Source organism: Nycticebus coucang, chromosome 20 (assembly GCF_027406575.1).
Source record: "Nycticebus coucang isolate mNycCou1 chromosome 20, mNycCou1.pri, whole genome shotgun sequence".
NCBI classification, from domain to species: Eukaryota; Metazoa; Chordata; class Mammalia; order Primates; family Lorisidae; genus Nycticebus; species Nycticebus coucang.
The window spans coordinates 64,246,529-64,273,580 of record NC_069799.1 but is presented as its reverse complement, the minus strand read 5'-3'; the positions used below and the strand labels follow the sequence as shown (position 1 = coordinate 64,273,580).

General features: G+C 44.4%; 1 protein-coding gene across 9 annotated transcripts in view; it reads right to left on the bottom strand.

Annotated features, from left to right (window-relative positions):
• The window catches only part of SFMBT2 (Scm like with four mbt domains 2), a 175,012-nt gene that overhangs the window by 85,833 nt on the left and 62,127 nt on the right, over positions 1–27,052 (bottom strand). For 8 of the 9 annotated variants that reach the window (XM_053572825.1, XM_053572822.1, XM_053572823.1 and 5 more), the window contains 3 exons: positions 10,436–10,524; positions 8,525–8,771; positions 1,606–1,703 (listed from right to left, as the gene is read on the bottom strand). In XM_053572825.1, the coding sequence (XP_053428800.1) occupies positions 1,606–1,703; positions 8,525–8,771; positions 10,436–10,524 (434 nt within the window). Of the gene's footprint in view, positions 1–1,605; positions 1,704–8,524; positions 8,772–10,435; positions 10,526–27,052 lie in introns of those variants that run through there. The other variant, XM_053572827.1, reaches the window with a different exon arrangement.

The following is a 27,052-nucleotide window of genomic DNA, read 5'->3' as shown; positions in this document are numbered from 1 at the left end:
GTGATCATCCCTCACTCCCTTAATATCCACTCTGGACTCATCAACTGGAAAAGCAAAGGCAGTTTGTTGCTCAGACCCCATCCAGCTTTCTTCCCTCCTCTCCTGAGCAATGAGGATGGGGTTCACGCCTCATTCAGGACAAGGCACATGGGAGTGACACTCCAGGAGAAACCAGAGTGGGAAACGCAGCACAGCGGTCAGGGCCTGGGCTGGGCACCCTCCACGTCCCAGACTGGACGGCACAAATTTGCATTTCCATTCTCTTACGCTTTTGAGCTCCTCACACATGTATAATGTATCTCAAAATTAAATTTACCTTTTCAAGAGTGAGGGAAGTGATTGGTTTGCACACTCAAATATGACCTAGGCGAGGAGGTCAAGGGAGCCATGAGGGTGGGCCAACTCAGGTGGTGACAGGTACAAAAGACTTAATGCTGTTTCTCTGTTATTGTCTTTTTTTGGGGGGGGGTATTATTAAAGAATAAAGGATAAAGAAGAAAAGGGAATGGGAAGGAGAGGTGGAGGAGGAGGAAGAGAGAAGGATTTGATCAGTTACCCTCCCAAAACGCAAAAGTGCCACAATGGTGCCTCATGGCCAGCCATCTGCTAACAGAAATTATAGTTATGCTGTTCTCTAAGACAGTAGGCCCCCAGTACTGTAAAAATCACCATTGAATTAAACGTCATAGTATAATTATCTGTCTAGGTTTAAGAAGTGGTCTTATAATTCCAATTTTACACGCAGAGGAAGTGCTGGGGGAAAAAGGCCAGGGATTTGCCACAAACAAATGCTTAAACACCTGGGGGAGGACTTACTGGTCACCAAAACCCAGGAAGCCCAAACTGCAGCCTTAAAGTCCTGGGTATGGTGCCCAGCCACTACTCCAGTCTCATCTTCCCCATGAAACTTCAACCGCACTGCAGAAATGTGTCTCCTTGGAGTCAAAAAGCAAGTTGATGTCAGTCTATCACAACCACACTGAGAGTTGCCCAAGGCCACCACCAGGGTGGACGGCCTTCCCGTATATTCCAGCTTCAACTAAGCCGGGGCTGGTTTTATGATTCCCTCTGACCTGAGTGGATCGTTCCTGGCCACAACTTAATATTCTATTTCACATAAGTCTCAAAAGCATAATTGTAGAAGCATCCAAAGCTTGGCAGCTGCTCCAGTGGAGATGGGTTTCATAAGCCCTTCATCTTTGTGGGTACCCAATGGGAGGCCTGGTTCTTAACAGATACTCAGGACAAGCTTCCAGAGCCATAGAGGAAATGGAACCATCATGAGCATCATGAGAAGCATCCTTTTCTACCATTTTAGCATAAAAACAACAATATTCAACTTGCTATATTTTATTTCTGCGGTGGGAAGTGGGCAGGCGAAATGAAACATTATGAAACATTTAAATCAGCATCTTGTAATATAGGTCTTTATGACAGTCTCACACACACACAGCAAAATGAAACAGATAAAACCTTAAGCATTGAAAATGGAAGCTGGCCCAAGAAGGTAGCTTTTCAAAGTGGGAAAGGATTTGATGTGGAGAACTTTTTGAGCATTTTATTCTTGAAGAAAGGAGATTAAACTGCTAAGAATTCACCTCTTACCTTAAATACTTCCATTGGAAGAGGAAATTTTGCAGCATCAATAAGGGATTTTTCCAGAGCACATTTCCAATCAGAGGCCGTCTTCAAAGGATAGATTTCTGTAGCAACAGCAAACCACATACAAGTTTAAGGACTAACATCTTCTGCCGGGCGGCTCTTTCTCCCATTTTCTCTTCTCGGGCTTTGCTAACAGCTCAGCATACTCAAAGACCACCCTGCCCGCCATAAACGGCTACCTGCCGTTAATTTTCTGAAATTAAATAGCAACTTGGGATTCTCCTGTCAGAAATGAAGAATAAGCTTAATAGGGCTCTTCTTCAGGGAGTATTTGTTTGCATTTTGTTGCCATTCTGCAAGTAATTTAATGGTATTAATCACATTAGCAAAACCTTCAGTCATCCATGGGCTAAAATTCCATGTTATCACCTGGGAAGCAAAGCCCACTCACTAATGAAGAACCCACTATCTGATACGTTTCTAAAACACAAGCAACTCTTGTCTGGCATTTGCAGTTATTACAATGTATTTTTCACTAAATCTCTAAGCTCTCCTGTGCTAAAAATAGTCCCTGTAAGTCAGAAAATTATTAAAAGGTAAATTAAAATTTACCAACCAAGTTTAATGTTTACACTTAAAATGCTGCTTAGCACACCACATGTTGCCCATATTTTCCCGAGGCAGTGGGGGGAGAGAGATTTATGGACGGAGGTTACACAGCCTGAATGCAAAATTAAAAAAAAAAATTTGTTGAGCACTGTTTTTCCCTATTGCTGAAACTGCAAGGGAATTTTATGGCCTGATCGCAACAGATTTAAGACCTTATCAAAATAGGATTTGCAGAGGCACTCACTGGAAGTAGATATGTTTATACCTTCACTATATCAACCCAGATGACTTTAGACAGACACTTAGGATATGAATATGAATTTAAGCACAGTTAAAGGGCAACATTAAACCTTTGGGACTATATTTTTAATTTCTTGCATGTCTGCTTCTTAGTATGGAGCCATATATTTTGGTCCTCATAGCTTCTGAACTCACCTTGAGCCTAAAGCCCCTGTTTTAGCAGTTTATTCAATCTTTTCAGGACATAATTACGATAGGTGTTGAGATGCAGCCAGAACTAGCCCAGTCACCAATGCTCTGCCCACAGCCACTGCTGAGTTATACAACTGCATGCGCGCGCGCACGCACGCACACACACACACACACACACACACACACAGAGGCTTGTTCCTGACCACACAGCCTCTCCTTGCGTCTGCTGTCTGTAATCCTTTCTAGCACTTTATACATTGTACGCTCCTACCCTTGGGGGTTTTACACAAGATGGGGGGATTCTTTTCCTTGAACTTGGCATGTCTAAGTCAGAACAGAAACAGAAAGTGACTCTTCTTAGTAGCATCGACCACAGGGAGGGTGCACAGCAGGGCCTCCACCTGCACTTTGCTGAGGCTAAACGAGGCTTCCTCCAACCTGCACAGGTGAGTGGGGTGCTGGGGAAGACATTGCTTAGCACAGGGTCCCACAAGGCAGGCAAAGGGAGGTTCCCAGAACTCCTGAGGGCGAGACGGACACCCCGGGATGAACTCACAGCTCAAGCCAGGGGCGGTGCATGCAACCTTGGGGAGGGGAGGCCACTCAGAGGACCCCAGGGCCAGGTCAGGGGAGTATGAACACACCCCCTTTTCCAGCTGTCGAGAAGGAGGCAGACAGGGAGGTCCATCTTGGCACGGGAAGAAAAGGGCCAACTCAGGGAAAAAGATGGGGATTTCCAAAGACACCACCAAAGACTCATAGCAAGGAACAGGTGAGCACCGTCTACCCGGCCGGCAGCTTGGCTCTCACCTGGACCCCTCACAGTGGTCTCAGAGTCAGGGATGGAGGCCCTGGCACAGAGAAGAGGGTAAAAAAGTGGTCCAAAACAGAAAAAATTACTCAAGGCTAATAGGAATGAAAACTCAACATAGCCAGGCTGAGACCCAATCTATCGGCCCTCAGCGAGGAGGGGCAAAGACTCTGCATGCTATCCCAGAAGGGCTGCCCAGCTATGTCCTCCCTGACGTCCGTCCTCTGTCTCTCCACACCAGAGACAAATGTCCCGAGAAGCCCGGGTTCCAGGTGGTTCCTGCCTCCATCCTACCATCTGAAAGTGCTAACAGGGAATCCTCTTTTCTGAACAACTGACGATCAGCTGCCGTTTTGTCAGCCTGCTCAGCCACCTGCAAAGGCCAAGCACCTCGCAGACGCCTCACGCAGAGGACAAGGCACTCTGGTGACACCACAAGCTACAGATGATGAACATCGTCATTAAAAGAGCATAAAACATTTCCTTAAAATGACTGCGCTGCAGGTCGTGGAATAACGAATTAGCACGTGCTTAGGCTCGTCTGTAACTCGGAGCCAATGAGCAAGCCAGGCAACCTCCCTTTGCGCGAGGGCTTGGCAGGCTGATTGACAAGGAGTGCTGCGAAGAAGGAAAGTCTAAAATAACCATAAATAAACATAGGCCTTGAGGGGATCCCTGCTTGCAGGCACCACCCCAACTCCCCAAACCCTCTGGTCCTTCCTGCTACACCAGATCCTTTCCAGGGAGGAAAGATTCATTCATCTGTGGTTGTTAAGAGGCAGTAAACACCAACTGGTATTAGGGACTGAATGTCTGTGTTCGTCCCAAATCCTGCCGTTGAAGCCCTGATCCCAGATGGGCGGTATTTGGAAATGAGGCATTGGTAGGGATTAGCAGTCCTGAGGGTAGAGCCCTCGAGATGGAATTACTATCCTAATAAGAAGAGACCCCAGAGCACCCCCCTCTCCATCCAGCACATTGAGGACACAGGAGGGGGGGGCAGCCTTCTGCAGACCAGGACCCCGACTGCACTGGCCCCTGAATCTCAGCCTTCACGCCCCCAGAACTGGGAGAAAATAAACATCTATTGTTTAAGTCACCCAGTCTAAGGTATTTTGTTATGGCAACCTGAACAGACTGATGTAGAAAGCAATGATTCTTATTTTAGACTAAGAAACAGTTCAGAAAGGAAGTATTTAAGTTAGGTTCAGAAACATCCTGACTCTAGGAACTACCTAAAACAAGAATTTAATTTTTTAAAAAAGTGGCTGAAAGGATTCTGAAGGAAAAAAAATATGGTAAAAAGTCTAAAGAAAAAAAAAAAAAAACTCAAAAGGTTTCCACTCCCTGGTGTCTGCAAGACGCCTAGAAGTTCATCTTGTGTCCCAAACATCCAGAAACAGAGAAGCTGGTAAGGCCTCTTCAATGACCACTGGCCTCAGTGAGTTACTCAGACTTCTCGGAAAACCAAAGCATAAGCAGAATACTCTGATCACAAATTGAATCCCTAGAAAATGCCAATCCCTGGGTGCCTCAGATGCGCTGGGCAGCCCAGCCGCTGTGTGAGTGTCCCCATCCTGCAGGCTGGGGGGAGGCGGCTTCTTTCCCTCTCCCCCCTGCCCTCACCACCCTCCAGGCACCAGAATGCTGTTTCCTCTTATTCCTGCCAGAAATTCGAAGGCTCAATGAATATACATTGCTCAGTGCCTTTCCCAGAGCTTATGAAGATGAACTTCCCAGCTAATTTCTATTACCTCTGTTTGTACTCAACTGCTAGGAAATATCATGACCTTTAAAAAGCAAAAAGGAAAAACAAAAAGGAACAAGTACAACTAGAGATGATTTTTAACCATAATGACAGTGTTAGCAGGGGTGCACAGCAAAAAAGGTCCAGAGGGCAAGGATGAGCCTCTTCTCATCTCCCCTCGACAGCAACCTTCCTTCTCACCCTCAAGAACTGCCGACCAATTCTCAGTAATCTAGTGGTGCTTGGGAATAATAAAAATGCCCTGTAGTATTTTCTAGGCAGGTCTGAAATTGTGTTCCCACCTATATTTCAGGTAAGGAAATTGGTGTTACCATGTAAATTGTACAAGCCACATTGGGACGTGAAATTAATTTATACGAATCCAAAATATCAGATTCTGTTCCTGTGTGTGCAACATGGATGATAAGTGCCTGTCCTCCCGGGGTGGGGGAGGCTTCACCCAGCAATGTAACAGATTCCAGCTTTCATCTCGTAGCTACAGTATTCGAGGAACTCAAAGTCATATTCAAATGTCTTTTTGCCTTAGGTTTTTCTTATTCCTATACATAACCTTTCCTGCTGACAATTCAAATATCAGGGAAGTCAAGTTCATAATGATGAGTGACTTTTTCAAAATCTTTAGGGACCCCTGTGAACTCTTAAGTGAAGTGGACAACTGACGTGTAGAAAATTCTGAGACAAACGAACACAATTTCTTCTTATAAAGAAGCCCAATTATCTAAGGAGGGAGAGAGCTCAGAGCAAATAATTCTCACATTTCTATAGAGATATACTCCATTCTTGCTTTTGAGCTTGAGTCCCAGAAAGTCACAGGAAAATGACACAACAGAGAACCTAGGACGCTATAAGGAATCCTTTGCTTTGCTATAAACTTTTACTCTGGCAAGTATAAAATTTATAAAGCAATTAGAATAGATACTGAGCTGAGATTTATACACACAACTTCCCGCACAAAGTAAATTCTTCCTGCTAGGTTATGAATCCCAGGGCAAACCTGAGCTTAGGTCTTGTCACACAACACTGCCAGGTCCTATCTTTGTCATCATAGCCCAAAATCACTCACGATATAAATGAAGGTCTTGGCTGCTTTGCAAAGTTTTGACAAGAATAAAATACTAGTAAACACCAATGGCGTGTCTGTGTGCCCACCAGATTTAACAGAAAAACTAGCACAACAGGACCAGGCAGTTCTTTCGGTTAAGCCCCGGAGTGACAGAAAAGATAAACATAACTCCTCACATTCACGTACTCAAGGGCAACACTGGCAACCAACGTGGGAAGGAAATTTCCTGGTGCTTTTAATAAAGCTCAGACTCAAGTCTTTATTCCAAACATACCTAGAAACTGACCACAATAAAGACAATAATTTCTGGGGGGAAAAAAGTATTTCTTCCTTGGCATCTTTGATTTCACAAGAATCTAGCATTTTTGTTCTGGGGCTACCCACTAAAAGGTTGGTAAAGAGAAGCTGGTAGGGACGGGCACAGCGCCTGGGAATCCGAATCCCATCACTGGCCCTGAAGCTGGGGACCTGGGACGGGTAGCTTAACCCCAGGCTTAGTTTTCTGTGCTGTCAAATGAAATTCACAACAAATATGCAGGACTTTTTAAAAATCAAAATAAATAATACACCAGATATAAAGTCGCCTGGCATAGAGTAAACATTCAAGAAGGATTATTTTGTAAATACTGAGATTTTTGCCTGGTTAGGTATGTCAGAAAGCCTAATACCCTGCCCTCCCCAGTCAAGCATGTGCTGCATAGTCATTTGACAGTGTTCTTGAAGCCAACAAAAAACCTGTGAGGAAGCAGGGAAGGAAAGCACGGCAATCTTCTCAGTGCTGTTTCCTTATCAAAAGAGATGGTGGTTTTGGATATTCATATGGACAGATAAACAGACAGATGGATGAATATGGACGGATGAGTAGAAAGAATAGTTAAATGGATAGACCGGATGGATGAATAGATGGAAAAGTGGATGGACGGATGGATGGATGGATGGATTGATAAGTGGATGGATGGAAAATTGGATGGATGGATGGATGGATGGATGGAAAAGTGGATGGACGGATGAATGGATGGATGGAAAAGTGGATGGATGAATAGATGGAAAAGTGGATGGATGGATGGACAGATGGGAAAGTGGATGGATGGATGGACAGATGGGAAAGTGGATGGATGGATGGAAAAGTGGATGTATGTATGTATGGACGGATGAATGGATGAACGGATGGAAAATTGAATGGATGGATGGATGGATGGATGGATGGATGGATGGATGGAAAAGTGGATGGACGGATGAATGGATGGATGGAAAAGTGGATGGATGAATAGATGGAAAAGTGGATGGATGGATGGATGGACAGATGAAAAAATGGATGGATGGATGGAAAAGTGGATGGATGGATGGATGGATGGATGGATGGATGGATGGATGAATGGATGGATGGAAAATTGGATGGATGGATGGAAAAGTGGATGTATGTATGTATGTATGGATGGATGGATGGAAAAGTGCATGGACGGATGGATGGATGGATGGATGGATGAATGGATGAATGGATGAAAAATTGGATGGATGGATGGATGGAGGGATGGATGGATGGATGGATGAATGGATGAATGGATGGAAAATTGGATGGATGGATGGAGGGATGGATGGATGGAGGGATGGATGGATGGATGGATGGATGCAAAAGTGGATGTATGTATGTATGTATGGAAAAGTGCATGGACGGATGAATGGATGGACAGATGGATGGGTTGGTGGATAGATGAGTGGGTGGATGGATGGATGGATGGACGGGTAAACTGACAGGTAGATAACTACTTGGAGGAACAAAGAGTTTGGAGCTTACGTACAAGACTATCAAAATCCCTGAAGAAGAAAGCGGAGACTACGTCCCACCTCTCAATGTGTCACATCTTTCCTGTCTGAACAGTGATTCCAAAGGAACTAACTTGCCTAAAGCTTCCAACATTACTTCTCTTTCTCTCTCTTTTTTTTTTTACAGTTGTTGTCTGGGGCCGGGTTTGAACCTGCCACCTCCGGTATATGGGGTCGGTGCCCTACTCCTTTGAGCCACAGGCACCGCCCCATTACTTTCTCTTTCAAGAACACTACTGAATGAGGTCTTCAGTTTTATTCCTCGTACAAAGTACTGTGAAGTTAAAATGCGTGATATTCCTACACTCAGATGTAAAAGAGACCACAGAGTCAACACATTTTACAGGGCCATATCCCAGAAAACATCACATCTTCTTCTAAACCACCATCCGGCAGCTGAAGCTTCGGCCCTTACCTGCAGGTGGGTCCATTCTGTACTTATTCTCTTGACACCAACCAACTGGTCGAAGTCTGTAATCCAAGTAAAACAACCACTGGTCATAGGATTCAGTGTCCTCCAATCCCACATAGCGAAGGCGTAATCTTCCTCCAACATTTTCAATCACACTAACTATCCAGTACTGAAAAGGGCTCTGAGAATCCTGAAGTTCTATTAAGGAATCAACTGTAATGAGGTCTATAGGGCCTTTCCCTCGTAGAGGCTGTTTGAACAGAAGCAAAACTCCTTATTTTAAACTTTCTTTTAAGGTTCTCGTGGAAACAGATGACAGCAGAAGATAATACTTTTTCACACCATCATCCAAGCTAATGGCAAACAGTCTGGAGTCCCCTCCACCCCCATCCTGGGCACAGCCAGCACCCCGTCCTTCCCCTCCTCCCCTCACACATCTGTGTGCCCAATTCCCAACCCCAAAACCCAAACCACAAGTAAACAGAAAATGACCCTTTATGCTCAATTCTCACCAAACAAATCACCCTTCCCAGATAAAATTGCATTAGTATGCTTTTAAGAACAGTCATACCCAAATTTGCCTAGAGCTAGAAAAAGATGTGGTAGCAAAATGTCTACTTCCCCAATAAACAGATACGTGCGTATTTGTAATACAGGATTAGAAATTTATACCATGATTCTTTAATATCCGTCCCATCATGGCCACTACTCTAATAGCCAAGATCCTCTCCTGCTTTCCTGACTCCTGTCAAGCTTGTGTGTTTGTAGAGATGACACGTGTGACAGGCACTAATGATCAGCTAAAGGGACTATTATGTAAAGTTATTTCTACACCTAACCTGATAATTGGTTTAGAGAATTATAATTACTGCCCCTTCTTAGCATATGTTAGCATATGAAAAGGGTGTTTGTTCAGACAGCCTTATAGGCAAATAGTTTTAAAAGATTAACACAGTAAGACAATTTGTCCCTTTAAAGGGGGGTGGGGGGGGATGGTCATCATTTTGCTTTGTTAACCAAACAATCAAAATAGATGCTATTAAGATATATAACAAATACATCAGGCTAAATCTTTACAAAACAAAACCTGTTAACTGTATTAGACAGTGTATCAGTGTCACTCATCTAAGGAGGGAAAGTTAAGGTTAAGAGAATATAATACTGTCAAAATCCACACGTTAGTCCTTGTTATTCATTAAGTTTCTCCATTTTTAAGGGCACTCTTAAAAGAACAGACTTGGTAATTCAACAGTTATGACATAGGACCTTTCTTTTCCTGTTGTATTATACATAGCAAATATTGAAATGTTTCATCATAAATTCATTTTTAAATGAACCATAAAGATACCAAATTAAACTACTTTTTCTTTAATATCTTAAAAGGGCCTTAGCTACATTTAAATGTGGTCTACCATTTCTCCTCTTGTTTTTCATAAAGGAAGCAAATTCAGTTAATGGTCAATACCACGTGTATGTTCAAATCTTAGGGTTGTGCATCTAAAATAGAATATTTGATGGAATCATTTCTCAATGAACTCTGAGAGACTAGTCATACCCAAATTGTATGTGCTAGGTGGGCACTTGTTCAATTACTCTGTAAGATTTTTATTTACATTCACTAATAGAGGAAAGGGAATTAAACTTATAGGACAGTGTGAAGCTAATCCTAACATGTAATTATTAAAAAATGCATTCACATAGAGCAAATTTCCCATTTATCGGCTATCTCAGGGAAAGTGCCATCGATGTCATAATCAGTAATTTAAGACAAAACGGGCATTAGGCTAACTGGACGGAGAAACCAGCGTGGGGACGAGTATCTGCAGAAGGATATATGCACAGGTGCCGTTAGGTCTGAGCTCGCGCACCCAGGACGCCTCTGAGATAGATTAGATGCATAACAACAATACATACACCTTCCAGAAGGTTGGCGGGCGCCGTCCTGGAACCCGTCAGATCCCGGATGAGAAATTCTGTCCAGTCCGTGTACTTCTCTTTGATTGCTGGCAAGACAATGGAGAAAAACATATTTCAACACAGCAGCAATTATCAAACAAACTGAAAATCACAGCAGTTTTCTATATGGAGGTATGGTTCCAATATTTTTCTTAATTTTAAGCACCACACTGAAGTAAATAGAGAAATGGAGGCATCACATCTGCCAACAAGTTGTGGCTTCACAGCCACCACTGGGCCACACTGTGATTAAAGTATTGGAACTCCTGTTGTGACGGTCTATTCAGAAAAGGCTTACGAACAGCAAAGAAGATATTATCAATTACATGATTCAGGAAGTCCAAGAAGCAGGCCAGTGAGGCTGCGGGACTCACGGAAAAGTATTCCAAGCAAGGGAAATAAAAGCAGGCCCTGAGTTATCTGAAAGGTTTTTATAGATGTGCAGAAGGAGGGAGTCTTTAGACTCCTAAGACATCAGTGTACGTCCTGAGAAGGGTAAAATGAAGGAGAAAAGGAGAAAGTCGGCCCAGGGAGACCTCTGTAGCCCTGAATTCAACCAAACGAAGATCAAAAATACTTCGGATAAACAATGGTGTCGGTATTCCACATGTACAGACATTTTTTCTTAACCTTACTCCCTAAACAATACAGTATGACAACTATTTACATAGCATTTACACTGTACGAGGTGTTCTGAGTCATCTAGCCCAGATTTAGTGTACGGGAGGAAGTGTGTAAGCTGTATGCTAACACTCTGACGTTTCCTACTAGGAACTCGAGTGTCTGCAGATGTGGGTTATCTGCAGGGGTCCCAGGACTGATCATTCCCTAATACAGAGGACAGTGGCCCCGTGTTCAGCCAGGCCAAGGCACAGTCCGAGCACACGGCACTGGGAAATAAGGCTGAGGGACAGGGACGGACCACCACGGCTGCAAAGTCAGCACAGACACTGAATAAACAGGAGAACTCTGAATGCGGCAACAGTATAAAGGTTTGAATGGAAAGGGAAACTGAGGCTGCACTTGGAAACTTGTCCAAGTACATACACACTAGGGCCCAAACAGGGGGCACAGCACTGGGAACAGAAAGGCATGCCCTTGAGACAGGTTTGAAAATGAAATATCCAACCCTGGAGGTCGAGGTTCTATGGGAGCTCAGAAATCAAGGCCAGAGAAAAATTTCCCTTCTCGGCATATTTCCCGAGATACAGATCTCCAGAGCCTCCACCAGGTTAGACCCACCACCGCCGGCCTATGCCTTCCCAGGGCGGGGAGGAATCTGCAAAGTCAGCAAAAGTGAGAGCAAGACCCTGGCCCCAGAATCCCCCGTCCAACGCTGCGATGCTGACCTCCTGCACAGAGAGAGCCACAGCACTCAACTGAGCCTTTGATAAAGGACGGTTATTCAGGGTCTTCAAAGGTGGGACACAACCGTTTATCAGCTTAAAACTAAAAGCACCGAGTTGTTTGTTTTTTGTTTTTTGTAGAGACAGAGTCTCACTTTATGGCCCTCGGTAGAGTGCCGTGGCCTCACACAGCTCACAGCAACCTCCAACTCCTGGGCTTAAGTGATTCTCTTGCCTCAGCCTCCTGAGTATCTGGGACTACAGGCGCCCACCACAATGCCCGGCTATTTTTTGGTTGCAGTTTGGCTGAGGCCGGGCTTGAACCCACCACCCTCGTATATGGGGCCAGCGCCCTACCGACTGAGCCACAGGCGCCGCCCTAGCACAGAGTTGTTATGAAAGGGAAGCTGGCCTGGAAGGGGTGGGGTGGCACAGATCCCGGCCCCGGTACACATTCTGTCACCCCAGTGCATGACTTTGAGTAATTTACTCCAAAGCTTCAGTAAATATCTCAATAATCTCCACTGTAAGCATGGAGAAGAGACTGGGAAATGACCACCTACCGAAAGTCTTGAGAACATATACAACTGTACCCTAAATATGCATTCCACATTTCATCACAAAAGAATGACAATTTTATAACTGAGTGGCAAATGGCCCTGTGCTCAAGAGAAGTGATATCTCTCCCACAGAGAAAAGAAATTGATTTTACACTTACGAGTTGCTTCTAACAAGTAGGTTATCCAAGTTAACACCGAAGTCAAAATTCTAAAAAATACGTGAGCACCCTATGAAGTCACTGCACAGCGTTGAAACTTAAATTGTCAGCGTCATTGCAGCAGAGCGCTAGAAAAGGCTCTCAGATTTACACCTCGTGAGCCCTGAGTTCCAGAGGTCCTGTAACTTTCCCTTAATATATTTCTGCACAAGACTCTGAGGCGATCCGTTGTGGGCCACGGAATATCTTAAACAAACTGCTCTCCACGGAAAATGTATCTAGAAAACTATAAATGTGCACGAACCACTGCAGGTTAAAAAATAGAAAGGAAACAGTTCGCAGGAATTTTGCTCATTAAAAAAAAGTGTTTTGGTCAACACTTCTCAAAGCTTTGAATTTTTTAAATGTACAAGAAACCTATTACAATAAATACTGCTACAAAATAAAAGCTAAGCATAACAAGTTTACCCTTCCCACTTTATTTTAACTAATGATCAAAGTTTAAGTTCTGTCCAGCACACGTGGCCTTGAAATTCCTTAGAGTTCATGGCAATAAACAGAAGCAGGCCAGCACGGCCTTCCACGTGTCCACTTAAACTCTAACCAGAACTTTTAGAACCACATAGTTTTATTCTGTAGAACACCTTTTCAAAGACTCAAAATCAGAGATGCATGAACTCAAGAAGCATCTCTCTCATGTGTCAACCAAATCCCTGCCCTGATTATGATGGGGACTTTTTCTTCAAATGGAAGGACATATCCACACACAAAATGTTGGGAAACTCACAACCTGCCCCATCCCTGACAACAAGGGGAAAAAATGCTCAGGTTCAGGTGGAGGATCTTTTATCCACAACGTGGGAATCTCTGTCCCATGTTTTCAATGGGTAGCGACAAACTCTTAGAAACAACAAGAAGCTTCAAAGGAAGATCTTTTTACCACTTTCTCGTGAGCACTCTTTCAAGATTCGATTTCAGTTATGACATTCTATAAACATGCAACATCTTTTTAAAAGTTCAAGTTCCATTCCACTAACACCCCTCTTTGGGGAGGAGCCCCCCACACACACACACACACAGGTGAGCTTTTTGTGAGGACTTTTAGAAATGTCCCAAATCCCAGAACAGCTATTTTAGGATTAGAAAACTATAAAAAGAATCCCAAATAAAAGGTAGGAGATGGCTATCATTTTCTTAGAATTTGGGAGAACACTGCTAACATTGGATTTCGTGCCTGTCAAATCCCCGTGCACACAGAATGAGATGATGTGTCACCTCTCAGGGACATGTCCTGCTGAGACTGGTCTGTGGGTACAAAACCCTCCACCTGTCAGAGCTGCCCATTCATGACAAAGAAGAGAAAGACCATATTCACTCAGACCTGCTCCAGGCCACAGAAAATGCGCCCGAGTGCCACCCCTACATTCCAGAGTTTAAACACAGAAGATTTTTTTATTGTTCATCCTCTTTCTGGGCAGTTTTCTGAACTCACTTTCAGTCAGTCCTTCTCTGAATTTATTTTGCAGCCATAGTTTTAGTTTGCCATGGTTCTTTCTGGCTCTTTGGCAGTTCCTTCCTTATAGAATGTTTTTCTTGACAAGATACTATTTTCAAAACCTCTCATTATGGTCACGAGAGGGTCTTTCTCCCCTGCCATTCCCTGGGTCCTCTCTGATTCCTGGGGACTGTTTTGTTGTCTCTTCACCTCCATCCTGCCCTCAGGGACTTCTGCCCAGCCGTCCCTGGTCCTGCAAACTGAAGTTTAAGATGACAGAAACCCTGCTGGAGAGACGTGTGTGTGTGGGCAGAGGTTCTACGTTAGGGGTGACTCCCCTCCTCTGAGCTAACTTCCAGATTACCCTCGGTGGTTCTCCCCAGACAACTCCGCATTTCTTCACAGATGAGCCAAAGGGAGACACATGTGGTCCAGTCCTTGGCTGTCCCAACGTGCGGTGGAGTTGAGTCTGTGAAGTGTTCTGACTTCAGGCATCCCCCCAATTCCTGGGATTTCTAGTTCCTTGTGGGACCCTCACCCACCTGCATTCAGGATCCCCAAGGCGAACCCACCCACCCCCACAGCCCCCGAGTGCGTCCAGCCTGCAGCAGCCCCTGTAATCAGTTAGCAGTCACCGAGGACACTTGGCTCTCAGTCTGCAGAACCACTGGGAACTTCTCCTCCATGCTGGTCACCTCTGGATTCTCTGCGTCAGGACCATTGGGAACTTATCCTCTAGGCTGGTCACCTCTTGATTCTCCGTGTCAGAACCTCTGGGAACTTCTCCTCCAGGCTGGTCACCTCTGGATTCTCTGTTACTGACCTACACATTTTTTTATTCCTTCACTATCATTTCAATGGGGTCTCTGAGGGGAAAAAGATAAATAAGACTTTTTAATCTACTGAGGCTCCTCATAGCTCCCAAGAGAACTAAGCCCTTCCAACATTATGCTGGGCAGCCACCTTGGACTTCGGAGAAAGATTTTATTAACACCGACTTTGCTAAAGAAAGGGGAGATCGCAGGCAATCTGGACTTACAAATGCAAACACTCCCACTATTAAAGAAGAAAAGACTACACATTTCCTTCCCTTGAGATTTGTAAAGAAGAACCTACATGTATTTTTTGTGTAGAGTTCAAATTAAATTGTCCCTACAAACAAAAGAATAGATCATAAAATGATTCAACAGGATTGACAAGCTCCTACTGTGTGCAATGGGCCACACTGTGCTTTAATAATACATATAAGCAGGTGAAGATAGGACTTGTAAGGAATGTCATAAAAATCACATACACATCTTCCTTGGTATTTGTCATCTATAGATTGTTGGAGGAAAAGTTTCAATTCAACCTTTCAAAACGCTTTCAGTTACATGTAGTATCATTTGTATCATTGTACACTTGTGTCATTAAAAAAGGAAAGAGTATTGCTTTGTCCCAAAGGACAGGATTTAACAAAGACATTAACTAAGAATTGTTGGAAGCCAATGACACAGACTTCTCAGAACGATGATATTAGGGCGTGAGAGAAAAATAAGTGGTACGAAACCAAATAATCTACATAACTTGAATATTTGATACTCATGCCATCATCATTAAAAACGTGGCCAGTTTTTATGCAGGCCCTTAAAAAGTAATGCCTTTGTGACCCAAGATTATACACATTGCTTAGGGTTTTCCTGAGTATTGGGGATGAGAACAGGGAAGACGCTTTTTGCTGAGGTGGCCTTATTACAGGGTCACACACAACTTTTAATAACAACTACCTCACCAGGCAGTTGTAAGAATTAGATGAGTTATAAACCTCTCAACTCAATCACTCAGACGGTACAGAATCAGCCCTTGTAAAGCATGAGGTCTTCTTTGGTAACTCGATCATTCCCTCTTTAAGGCATTCAAATGTGTATCTAATACCCTAAATTTTCTTTGAAAAGCGCACATATCCAATAGTTTCAATTGAGGTTTTCATTACAGGCTCACAATGTCTTACAATCCAAAATTAATTTTTAGCAAACCGGTCATAGATATATGGCCATGGGCATACAAACATACAGCAGCATTTCATTATTTTTTTTTTTTTTTTTTTTTGTAGAGACAGAGTCTCACTTTATCGCCCTTGGTAGAGTGCCGTGGCGTCACACAGCTCACAGCAACCTCCAACTCCTAGGCTTAGGCGATTCTCTTGCCTCAGCCTCCCAAGTAGCTGGGATTACAGGCGTCTGCCACAACGCCCGGCTATTTTATTGTTGCAGTTTGGCCGGGGCCGGGTTTGAACCCACCACCCTTGGCATGTGGGGCTGGCACCCTACCCACTGAGCCACAGGCGCCGCCCCATTTCATTATTTTTAAAAATTGCAATTAGAGTAAAAATTCCTTCCAGAGCATGATGACACTTCCAGTCTTCTAATCGTCTATCAGCCCTCCCTCACTTGGAGGCTACTGCTAATTTTGTCATCACGACAACATCTGAAACAGGTGCAAATAGGCGCCTAAATGGAGGCTGTATGATCATTCCCCAAGTAAACCATCGCAGGAATCCAAAATCTACCTTGATCCCCTTTCTTCACATTCTTGAAAAACGAATCACCTGTCATACGGCAGTAAAGAGTAATCTCTCCAGTTAAAGTTGGGGAAAACACTCTCCACGCAGTAGGAGGCACAGGGCAGAGACCATCGTCCCAGTCGCTGGCTGGCATCTTCTCGAGAACAGGATCATAGTAAACATGACGCACAGCGCCCACATCAACATGAATGTTCCCACACGTACTTTCTAGTTTTGGCTACACGTCGCCAGGCAGTTCCTGTAACCAAACAAGGACATGGCATCCCGGAGATGGTCACGCAGCCCCAACGCCACCAGACGCAGACCTTCATCTGCGACCCCGCCTTCCATCAGCTCACTTACCCCCACAACTCACGCCAGTCACATAATGAAAATGATTTCATTCTAGTTACTTTCTCGTCTGTCTACACAGTGGCACCCGCCTCAGGACACAGCTACTTGCCACAAGGTTTTGTTGAGATTTCGGGGAATTGTGTGACGGATTTTGCCAGTTCTTACAGGAGCAGGGTCAGAGGGCAGCCCCACCAGGAACACAGAGGGGAGGGGCCTGTCCTCCCAGCAGGTGCACTCCCAGCATTGCTCGCATCGTCCACGCTGGACATTCTAGCAGCTGTCTCCTGGGCTTCTGCAGACGATCGTAAGGACTCCCCCTGCTATTCTGACTGAGAAGGAGAATAGGGTTTCAGCAGAATGGAGTGGAAGGGGGCCTGGTCTGGGAGGACTGCTCGGACCACAGTGCTCTTATCTGACTGTCCCCCAGCAAGAGCAGAAACAGAGAGCTCCGTCAGGAAGTCAGCCAGCACAGTAACAGGAGATGGGAGGTGGCTGGCTCTCTAAAGTCCACGTCACAGACACCGCAGAAGGAAGATGGTCCCCGAGGCTAAGGGCATGGCAGCAGACGTCGGCCAAGGGGTACCAAGTTTCCATTACACAGGAGGAATGGAGTTAGGGCTCCATTGCTGATAACAACGCATTGTGTATTTCCAAAGTGCTAAGAGTAGATTTTTAGCATTCTTGCCACAAAAAAATAAGTTGCTGGTGAGCGGATGGATATGTTAATTACTATGATTTAAACTTTCGTCAATGTACGCATAGATCAGAACATCACACTGTAACCCATAAATATATAAAAATATTATTTGTCAATTTAAAAATAACTAACTTTTAAAAATACAAAGGTCAAGCCAACAGGATTTGCTTATGTGGAGAGAGAAGACAGTCACAGAAACTGTCAGAGAGACTTAGGGTCCAGGCAGCTGAAGGAGGGGCTGCCCTCTGCTGAGATGAGCAGGCTCAGGGCAAGTTCTGTATCTATTCCTGTTGGGATGACTATCAGATACTGCATCACAGCTGAGCAGCTATAATAAACAGATCCCCAAATACAGCACGCAAACACAGTCAAAATTCCTCCCTCCCTGTCTCTCTCTACCGTCTAAAGGCTGGGGGCCCCGTGGGACAGGCAGTTCTGTTTCCCCGGGATGGTCAGGAGCCCAGGGTCCCTCCACCCTGCTGCTCTGTGATGAGCAAGGGCAAGGCACGGCCAGCTGACAGTTTCCAGCTCACCAGGTCAGACATCACAGCGCCCGCATTCTACACACTCACAGACACAGACACACCTTGCTGAGCACGGCCATATCTGGTGGCCCAAAGTGTCCCCAGGAGCTCTCTGGGACAGAGTCAGGGAGGACAGGACCCAAGCGGGAGCTTCCTCCCCACTGGGGGCAGGGTTGCTGCTGTTATTACTTAGCCCTTATCACCAAGGCTATTTCCTAAGTTTATCTTAACAAGATGAAAAACCCACAAGGTAGAAGGGTCCCTCCACCAAAATGCACAGCAACGCCATGTCAGTGGCGCCCCTATAGGTGTGAGAATGGGGTGTACACGCCTGGCCTATGTAAAGCCCCCTTCGTCCAATGAAACCTCTTGTGACAGCTGTGACACATGATGTGGAATTTACCCCCCTCACCTGAGAGTGTGACAGCAGAGACCCCATGGGAGCCACCTTATCATACAAAGATCTAGCCCCTAACTGCAAGCCATGAGCCCGGTTACGTCTACTACTAAGTGACAAAGGCATTTCAAGGAGGGAATGATCCACTGTGTTAAACAGTGCTGTAGTGACAAGTTAGGTGACTCTGACACTGGACCTTTGATTCTGATAACACTGCTTCTCTAAAATTAATTCCCAGGTGCACAGGAACAAAGATTTGCTGGATATTGGTCAACCACTCCCCAAAGGCATTCCTACAACTTAAACTTCCATCATCAGTACATGAACGTTCCCATCGCTCCCCAGCTTTGCCAGGATTTTATCTGATCAGATTTCCTAAACTTTCACCAATCTCAAGCATATAAACTATTGTTCTAACTTTGCTTCTCATTTTACCACCAGGGTGGTTCTGTATCATTACATTGTGACAATTCAGGCTTTTCCTTTCTGGTAGCTTCCTATTAACATCCCTTGTACATTTTTTTATAGACTCAGCTTTCAAAAAAAAATACATCAATTTGCAGGACCTCTTCATATATTTTAGATATTAATTCTCTGTGAGATATGGTACGGCTCTCAATTGGTTTATAGTACTCAACATGAGACTTTCACAAACACAAATGAGACGTCACTCAGCCACTGAATCCTAGAATAAATCTTTAACTTGGAAGCCTGCCTCAGCGTCCCTTATGATTTGGTCCTCCCTTCTCTGCTGTTATGCTCTCGGCTCTCCACTCTGAATTTCTCTCAGCTGTGCTCTTCAGATGGGCCCCCTGTAGGCTCCGTACACCCTCCCCCTTCTGCACAGAAAACTCCCCAGCTCTTCCCATCCCTGCTCAGCTCAGCCCTCAATCCCCATCGCTCTTTGCTGAGCCACATGACACTGCTGTTCCTCCCACAGCCCCACACTCTTCCCCTTCATATATGTAACATAATATACAATTACAAGTTCGTGTTCATTTTTCTACAGCCACCCGGACAGTCTGCTCCAGGGACCAGCCACGCCCACTGCACCCAACACATAGGGCACCTAACACACTTGGTCATGAACTTCTCTCACTGGAAAGGAGAATGAATTACATGGTTTTATAAACTGTTTGTTTTACCCATCTTCTGATGCAACAGAATTTGTTGAATTCAGATTAAGAGCCACTATTACCATAAATATTCATGACAAAGATCTTTCATTAAAATATAATTTAATTCAGTAGCATGCCAAAAGCATTCACAAATGGATTGCCAATTTTTGTTTTGTTTTCTTCTGTATTTGGCTACTTTATAATAGCTTACAAGTGAGGTAAATTACCAATTACAATCTTAGCTTCAGCATATACAACCTAGAATGCCAGGGATGGCCCGTGTAATGGATTTGGCTCTTACTATCTTTTGAGGTAGAGATGGATGTTAAGTACCATCTAGAGTTCCTCTTCCATTCACGCCAACACCTCTCATTTCAGACACAGGAGGCACCCAGAGATTAAAGAGACACAAGGTTCTACTCAACAGAACCTTAATCCCCAGGCTCCCAGAGCTCTGTGTGAGTGCCCAAGAATCTCCTAGCACAAGAAACAACCAGAACTTGCAAAAGAAAAGGCATAAAGATAGAAACTATTGATTCCCTGAGCATGTTACTCTGCAGTGTATCTTTAAAAACCTAAAAGATAAATAACCTCTACAAATATTAGATGAAGCTTAATACCTTATCATTGTTCACTGGTTAGAGATTTTTATCCACTGAAATAGGGAATTTCTGTTTCTTAGAGATATTCTACAATCCTTCTCTAGCTGCCAATATCTCACTTTTATAGACACTTCTGCTACTCTTTTAAACAGTTTCCTGCTTTTAAAGAATCCCCTTGCAAAGAGGCAGCCACTTTTTTTCTCCCTTTCCACTAAGAAAAATTTCCTGCAGGCCTTTTATGAGCTCACTCTGCAGAGCTGTTGTCAAGGCTGAATTGACACATCATGCAAATCTAGGGCTCCAAGTTCAAGGGGAGGAGACACCTGCTTGTGGAAGATTCTATTCTCCTGGGTCTCGCGCTCTTTCTCGTGCTTGACTTCCTCCTTCCTATAAAGTTACTTTCCTTCCTGGAACCAAAGAGCCACCATTCACATTTTCCCCAATGTTCCTTTTAGGTGGGAGTTTTAAAAAGAAAGAGGCAAGTTTGCAAAAAATGTAGATTAGCACACCCTTGGTATACATCTAAAGAAATGAGACAGCCTGTGGTTCAACAGTCTTCACGTTACCGTGGTGGTTAATTTTATTTTGTCAACTGGGCTCAGATATACAGTCACGCACTACTCTGAGTGTTTCCATCAGGGGCGTTTGGGCATGGGATTAACACTTGGTGGGCTTGGAGTAAGCAGAAGAGTGTAGGCCTCCTCCAGTCAGAGGAGGCTCTGAAATGAACTAAGGACTGACCACCCCAGAGAAAGAGAGAGCCCTCCAGAAGACCATCTTTTGACCTCATCTATACCACCGGCTCTTCCTGGTGCAATAGCACACAGACTTGGACTTGGACTGCAATGCTTCCTTGCTGCCCATTGACAACAAGAAATAAAGGAGGTACGAACACAGGGAAGCCACGGAGATGGTTACAGGTCTCAATACGGCCTCATCACAGGTGGACAACTCCAGGTCAGACAGCACATGGTCTACCAGAAAACAACAGAAACAAAATGAATCTCCAGATGAGGTTGTCTTACGACCTACCTTTGTAACTTACTTTTTCATTTCTGAAAGATGCCTTCCTTCTTAATTCTAATCTGAATCGCCTGTGATCTCAGCCTATCTCCTCTCTAAAGTCCATGCACACCCTGTGACCAGAGTTACTCTTTCTCTACTAGGACTGGGCACCCTCCATCTTCCGCTCATGTAGTTGAAATATTTCAGCAATAAACTCGGTTCTTACAGTTTGAATTCATCTTCGGAACGGTAATATCACCCCAGTCATAGTACTTGCTCCAGTAGGAATGTTGTGGGAATTAATGAGCATGAATTAGTTCTGGGAAATAATTAGTTATCCACAGAGAACAAATGTCACTCCGTGGGCTGAGTAGGAGCTCACAGCTCTAAAGTTGGCCATGACATTGACCCTTAACCCTTGGTGTAACCCAAGTGAAGTTCCTGATGTGACACACAGGGGCTTCCAGGACTTTTCCCTAAGCAATTAACAGGCTTGATTTCTGTTTTTACCAGAAGAACGGTCTAGTAAAAGTGATGATAAGAAACACTCCATGATCAAAACTATAAGTCAGATCGTCATTAAAGGAAAACTGTTGATATAAGAATTTATGGCTCACCTTTCCCTCCCCGGTCTAGAAAAACCTGAGCAGCCACAGAGCCAAAAATAAAGGTGCGTGTGGTTTGCAGACCCAGCAGCAGTGAAGGGGTCATGTGTGAGTGTGCGTCGGACTCTCTCTCTGTTTATCTACCTCGCTTCTCAATAACTAAGCAAGTTATTTTCACGTAAGTCCCAAAGGTTTTGTCCTCTGAGATTCCCCAAACAAATCAGAACTTCTACACAGTATATCATAAAACATAAAGCTTCAATAAAAACTTTGCAAAAGGGTTGGAATATGTAAAATAAAAAATATGCTGCTCCTGTAGCTGTCAGTAAATCATTTTGAGTGTTGACTACAAATTCCGCCTGCTTTGTTACATAAACAGAATTCATTTGGATTATTGCATGTGGTTCTTGAAAAAGTCAGCTGTAAGCAGAGCTTGGACAAATTCCCTGCATTCTCTTCTATCAATTACAAGGGATCGAATTATGTTTGCAAAAATGAGGCTTTACTACTGACAATTATTTTTAAGCAATGAAATGTAACGTATATCAGCTTATGGTTTTCTTCCTGTTAACACTAAGAATAAATTAGATAAAATTTATAGATGCTTAACAGAAACAAAAACTATTATGTCAGCCTTGGAAGCAGTAATTCATCGACTTAGATGGAGCAGTTCATGCCACGTGAGTGGAGGGGCATAAATTTCATACTCATTTTGCAATCATTATTCCTTCCACCTGGGGAGATAGGATGAGCTGAGACTTGAAAAAAAAAAGAGAGAGAGAAAAAGTGGTGTTAATGAAACAGAACCTACAGGACCTTATTTAGACATTTAATCTAAACATAACCTAGAATTCACTTGCTCAATAATCATAAGCTCTTTTTGATTTTTGTCAGCTTATCCAGTATTTCAATAACCCCAACAGAGTAAACTACTAAGATTTAAAACAAGCCCCAAATGGCAATAATATGGGAATACATCTTCAATGACTACTTCTTGTTGAAATTCTCATTTTTTCAAGAATGAAGGTGCATGAAGGAAAAGAAAAAGCAATGTTTTTAGTGCCATTGTAGGGTGATTTTATATGCAGGAACCTAGCTTGTCTGAACACATTACAAGAAGACAGGCTGGGCGTGGCAGCACACACCTGTGATCCCAGCACTCTGGGAGGCCGAGGCAGGTAGATCATGTGAGCTCGGGAGTTTGAGACCAGCCTGAGCAAGAGCGAGATCTCCGTCTCCAGCAAAAATAGAAAAATTAGCTAGGTATGGTGATGGACGTTTATATTCCCTGCTACTCGGGAGGTTGAGTCAGGAGGGTCACTGAGGCCAGGAGTTTGAGGTTATAGCGAGCTACGATGATGCCACTGCACTAGCACACACGACAGAGCAAAACTCTAGTCTCAAAAACAAACAAACAAAACAGATTACACAAGACGGTGAATGCAGATTACCGCATTCTCGTTCACTTAGGCCTTCTTCCTGCACATTACCGAGGATCTCGCGTGGCCTAACAGGAGGGTCTGACAGAAAGGTGGATGGACCATGGTCAGCGCTGCGTTTTTTAGGTGGACGAGCAGAGCCTCAGCAACGGGCCTTCTGCAGAGACAGCAACGAAACAGAAGGAGTCCAAGAAAATGGCTTATGAATGGGCTTGTTTTTCTTTTCTCATTATGGTCACAAGGAGTCTCCAACTTAACAGAATGTTTTGTTCCCAGGCACCCTTAATAAATCACCTTCAGAACTCCCTCACACATTTTAGGAACAGCAACACTGCTGTGGGGAACTGCTTGCCAGGCCAGCCCCTAAAACTCGACAGACACAAAACGTATGGAATATTGGGCGTATCAACTATGCAACCTACAAATGCCGTCCATCATAAAGAACACTTCTAATCACACATACGAATGTTCATGTCAAAAACAAATTCAGGGGTGGCGCCTGTGGCTCAAAGGAGTAGAGCACCGGCCCCATATGCCGGAGGTGGTGGGTTCAAACCCAGCCCTGGCTAAAAACTGCAAAAAAAAAAAAAAAAAGAAGAAAGAATTCTACTCATGTTACTAACTTGGATAGTTACTGAATCTCGTAAATACACCTTCAAGAATCAACCTAAAATTCAAGAGGCAATTGTCACCTGCAATCCTGTCCTTTCAACACGTAAAGTACTTGGCATGACTATACTGTGACGGTGTCTCGGCAGGAAGCCAGGGTGCTGTGTTCTATAGATGGTATTAGGCAGTTCAGTGTAGCTTCCCCACGCCCAGGGAGCAGCTCAGCAGCCCCCCTCGCTCCCCCAGCTCCTTCATGCTCTGTTACTTACGGACCCGGACCTGTGGGCTTCCTCCACTATGTTACAAACTCCTGCAAGAAATATGGACGTCTACTGGGCCTACTTCCTACACCTGCAGCCAGTCTCTGATTTGCATGACACTGGTTTAATAAGCATGGTTGACTCTGAACCAGCCCAATCTGCTTCAATTTTGTGTAATAAAACAGTGAGTTGTTTTTCAGTTGCCAGTCACCCCCACCCCTTGCTTGTAACCTGAGCATGCCCCACATGAACCACAAATGCAACCACAGGTGCAACCTAAGCACTGGGACCACGGAATGGGGACAAATTAAGAAGCAGACACCACATCCATGATCCAATCAGATCACGCCTCCCGGTGTTACCTCACTGCAAGATCCAATCAGATCACCTTCATTACCCTCTGCCTATAAAGCCTGCCTCAGCCCCCGGCTCTGGAATATAAATCTGAGCCCCTTAGCAGCCTTGCAACAATAAACTTTTCTCTTACAAAAACCTGGTGCTTCCCTGCTTGGCTTTCTGCTGTTCAGGCAAACAGACCTAGTTCAGTTTGGTAACATGTTTAACAAGGAACTACCCCCAAGGTGCTCTACCGTGCTGGCAGTACGTGAGCAGAGAGTAAAAGTGACCCCACCTCGTTATGAAGAATTTCATCCAGACTGTGTGAAATTAACGCGGGCAAAAACAGATACCTAACTGACAGCTTGGGGCAGCCATCCCAATGCTGCGTCGTTGACATATCAAAGGCTAATCTTTTAGGGACACCCGAATGTCTCATACACAAGGACAAAGGAGAGGGGCAGCACTGGACCATGCTGGCTCCATTCCAAGTTCTGCACTTTCTGTGACTCCAGCAAAATCATTTCACCTTTCCACAGTGCCAGCCACCCTGCTCAGAACAAAGCAGAGGAGGTACGAAGAAGCGAAACAAAACCATCTCCCAGGATCATCCCAAATGAACCACAGTTCTAAGCAGAGTCTGAAAGGAATTGAGTCTTCAGTATTATATACATTTGATAGAGCTCATTTATTTACTAAACTCCTAAGTATTTCAAATCAACTTAAACTTGATTCATTTTCTAGCTGCTTTGGAAAGATAGGCTATTATTAAAACATACCACACTAATTTTATGAAAATTCAATTTATGGTCATGGGGGGGTGGTCAAGACAAACCTATTAAAATACATCAGTTGATGGCAAGTTCAGGGGCTAGGTCTTAGGTTAAAGGCACACACAGGTTGCTGCAGGGTAGGCGTGAGCATGTGGCTTGCAGGCCAAGTCAGAGACAGCTACAGTTCAGACCAGGGCTTCTCATCCCTGGCACTACTGATACTTAGGGCCGATGCTTCTTTGTTGGGGAGCAGTGCTCTGTAGCTGGTAGCTGTTTAGCTGTATCTGTGGCCTCTCCCACCTAATACTCAAAATACCACCACCAACTCCCCCAACCCCCATTGTAACAGCAAAAACTGCCTCCAGTTTTTGCCTGGAGCAAAACCCTGCCCAGTTGGGAACCATATAGGTTTAGCCAGAGCACCTGGCGTACGGGTCAAACACACACGGTAGAACCTCCCCAGTGACCACCTTCTCGAGTTGACCTAATTTTCAGACCGAACATGCACCACATGTACGAACCAGCACAGCAGGCCGAGTTCCTCATGCTGACCCCCTCTATGTGCTGGCCAGAGGTTCAGCTGGTTCAGAACCTTATAGAGGTTCTGCTGTATTAATTCAATGGCGCAAGCGCTTTCTGGCCAAATGCCACACATTCGTTCACTCCATAGAAAGCCTCTCCACCAAGGAGAGACCACACTTACCAAGTCCACAGAGGGAATAGCTAAGCTAAACCAGGACAAACGCCAGAAGCTGAGAACTCAGTGCAGAGGGCGACTATCCCTACAGCTGCCCAAAGCGTGCCCATGGTTAGCGTTTCAGGTCTGATGCACTCGCCTTCCCAAACTGAGCAGCAGACATAACCATTGGCCTAGCTCCTCAACCAACGGAAGAATCAGAGGGTGACCAAGGGTCAGGCACTAACATGCTATCGGCGTCTGTTTTATTTGTGTTCTTTAAAGACTGGTTGAGTGCAGCCGTGAGAGGGAGGAAGAGGAGGATGCAGTCAGACGCCCACCCGCTGTGCAGCGAAGGGAGAGACTCCCGCCCTCAGAGCAGCCACACCGCTTGGCGAGCCCCACATTTCAACAAGGTAGTGCACTCTCAACGTGCTCTAGAGTGAAACACTGATAGAAACAGCAGACAACTCAGGAATCACGGACATCTACCTCTGGCAAGGTCTGTCTCATTTTTTTCTCCTTAAATGGATCTGCTTTAGAATTTTCTTTAACTAAGGTTAAATTGCTTTGCATTTCCTGACTAGCTCCGCAGAGGGAAAAGGCAGATTAGATGAAAAGGCTTCATGTACAAAGGATGTAGGCCTGGCTTACAAGTGTCCCCTAAGGTGGGAGTGGGCCGTGGGGGAACCAGTATTTAAATTAAAAAAAAAAAATTATATAATTTATGTAATTGTACACAAGACAAATGTCTTCTTCCCAGTCTATCAAACACCTAAATTACTAAGAACGTAATTGCCCTCTTTCAACTCAACAAGATTAATCTAGAGCTAAACATTCCCAGTGACTGCATCTTGGTAGTTAGTTAATCTTTTATTGTGATATTCCCTTGGATTAACTTTACTTTGCAAACGAACAAATTCTTCCATTGCCGGCAACTTATTACTTTGCTCTTTGCAAATTCACCTAAGAATGTGAAGCATTTTTTTAAAAATGAATCTGGCTAATAAATCTATCACATCCCCCACCAGCACCCACGAGTGACTACCTGACTTGGGTTTATCTTGATTGACGTACAG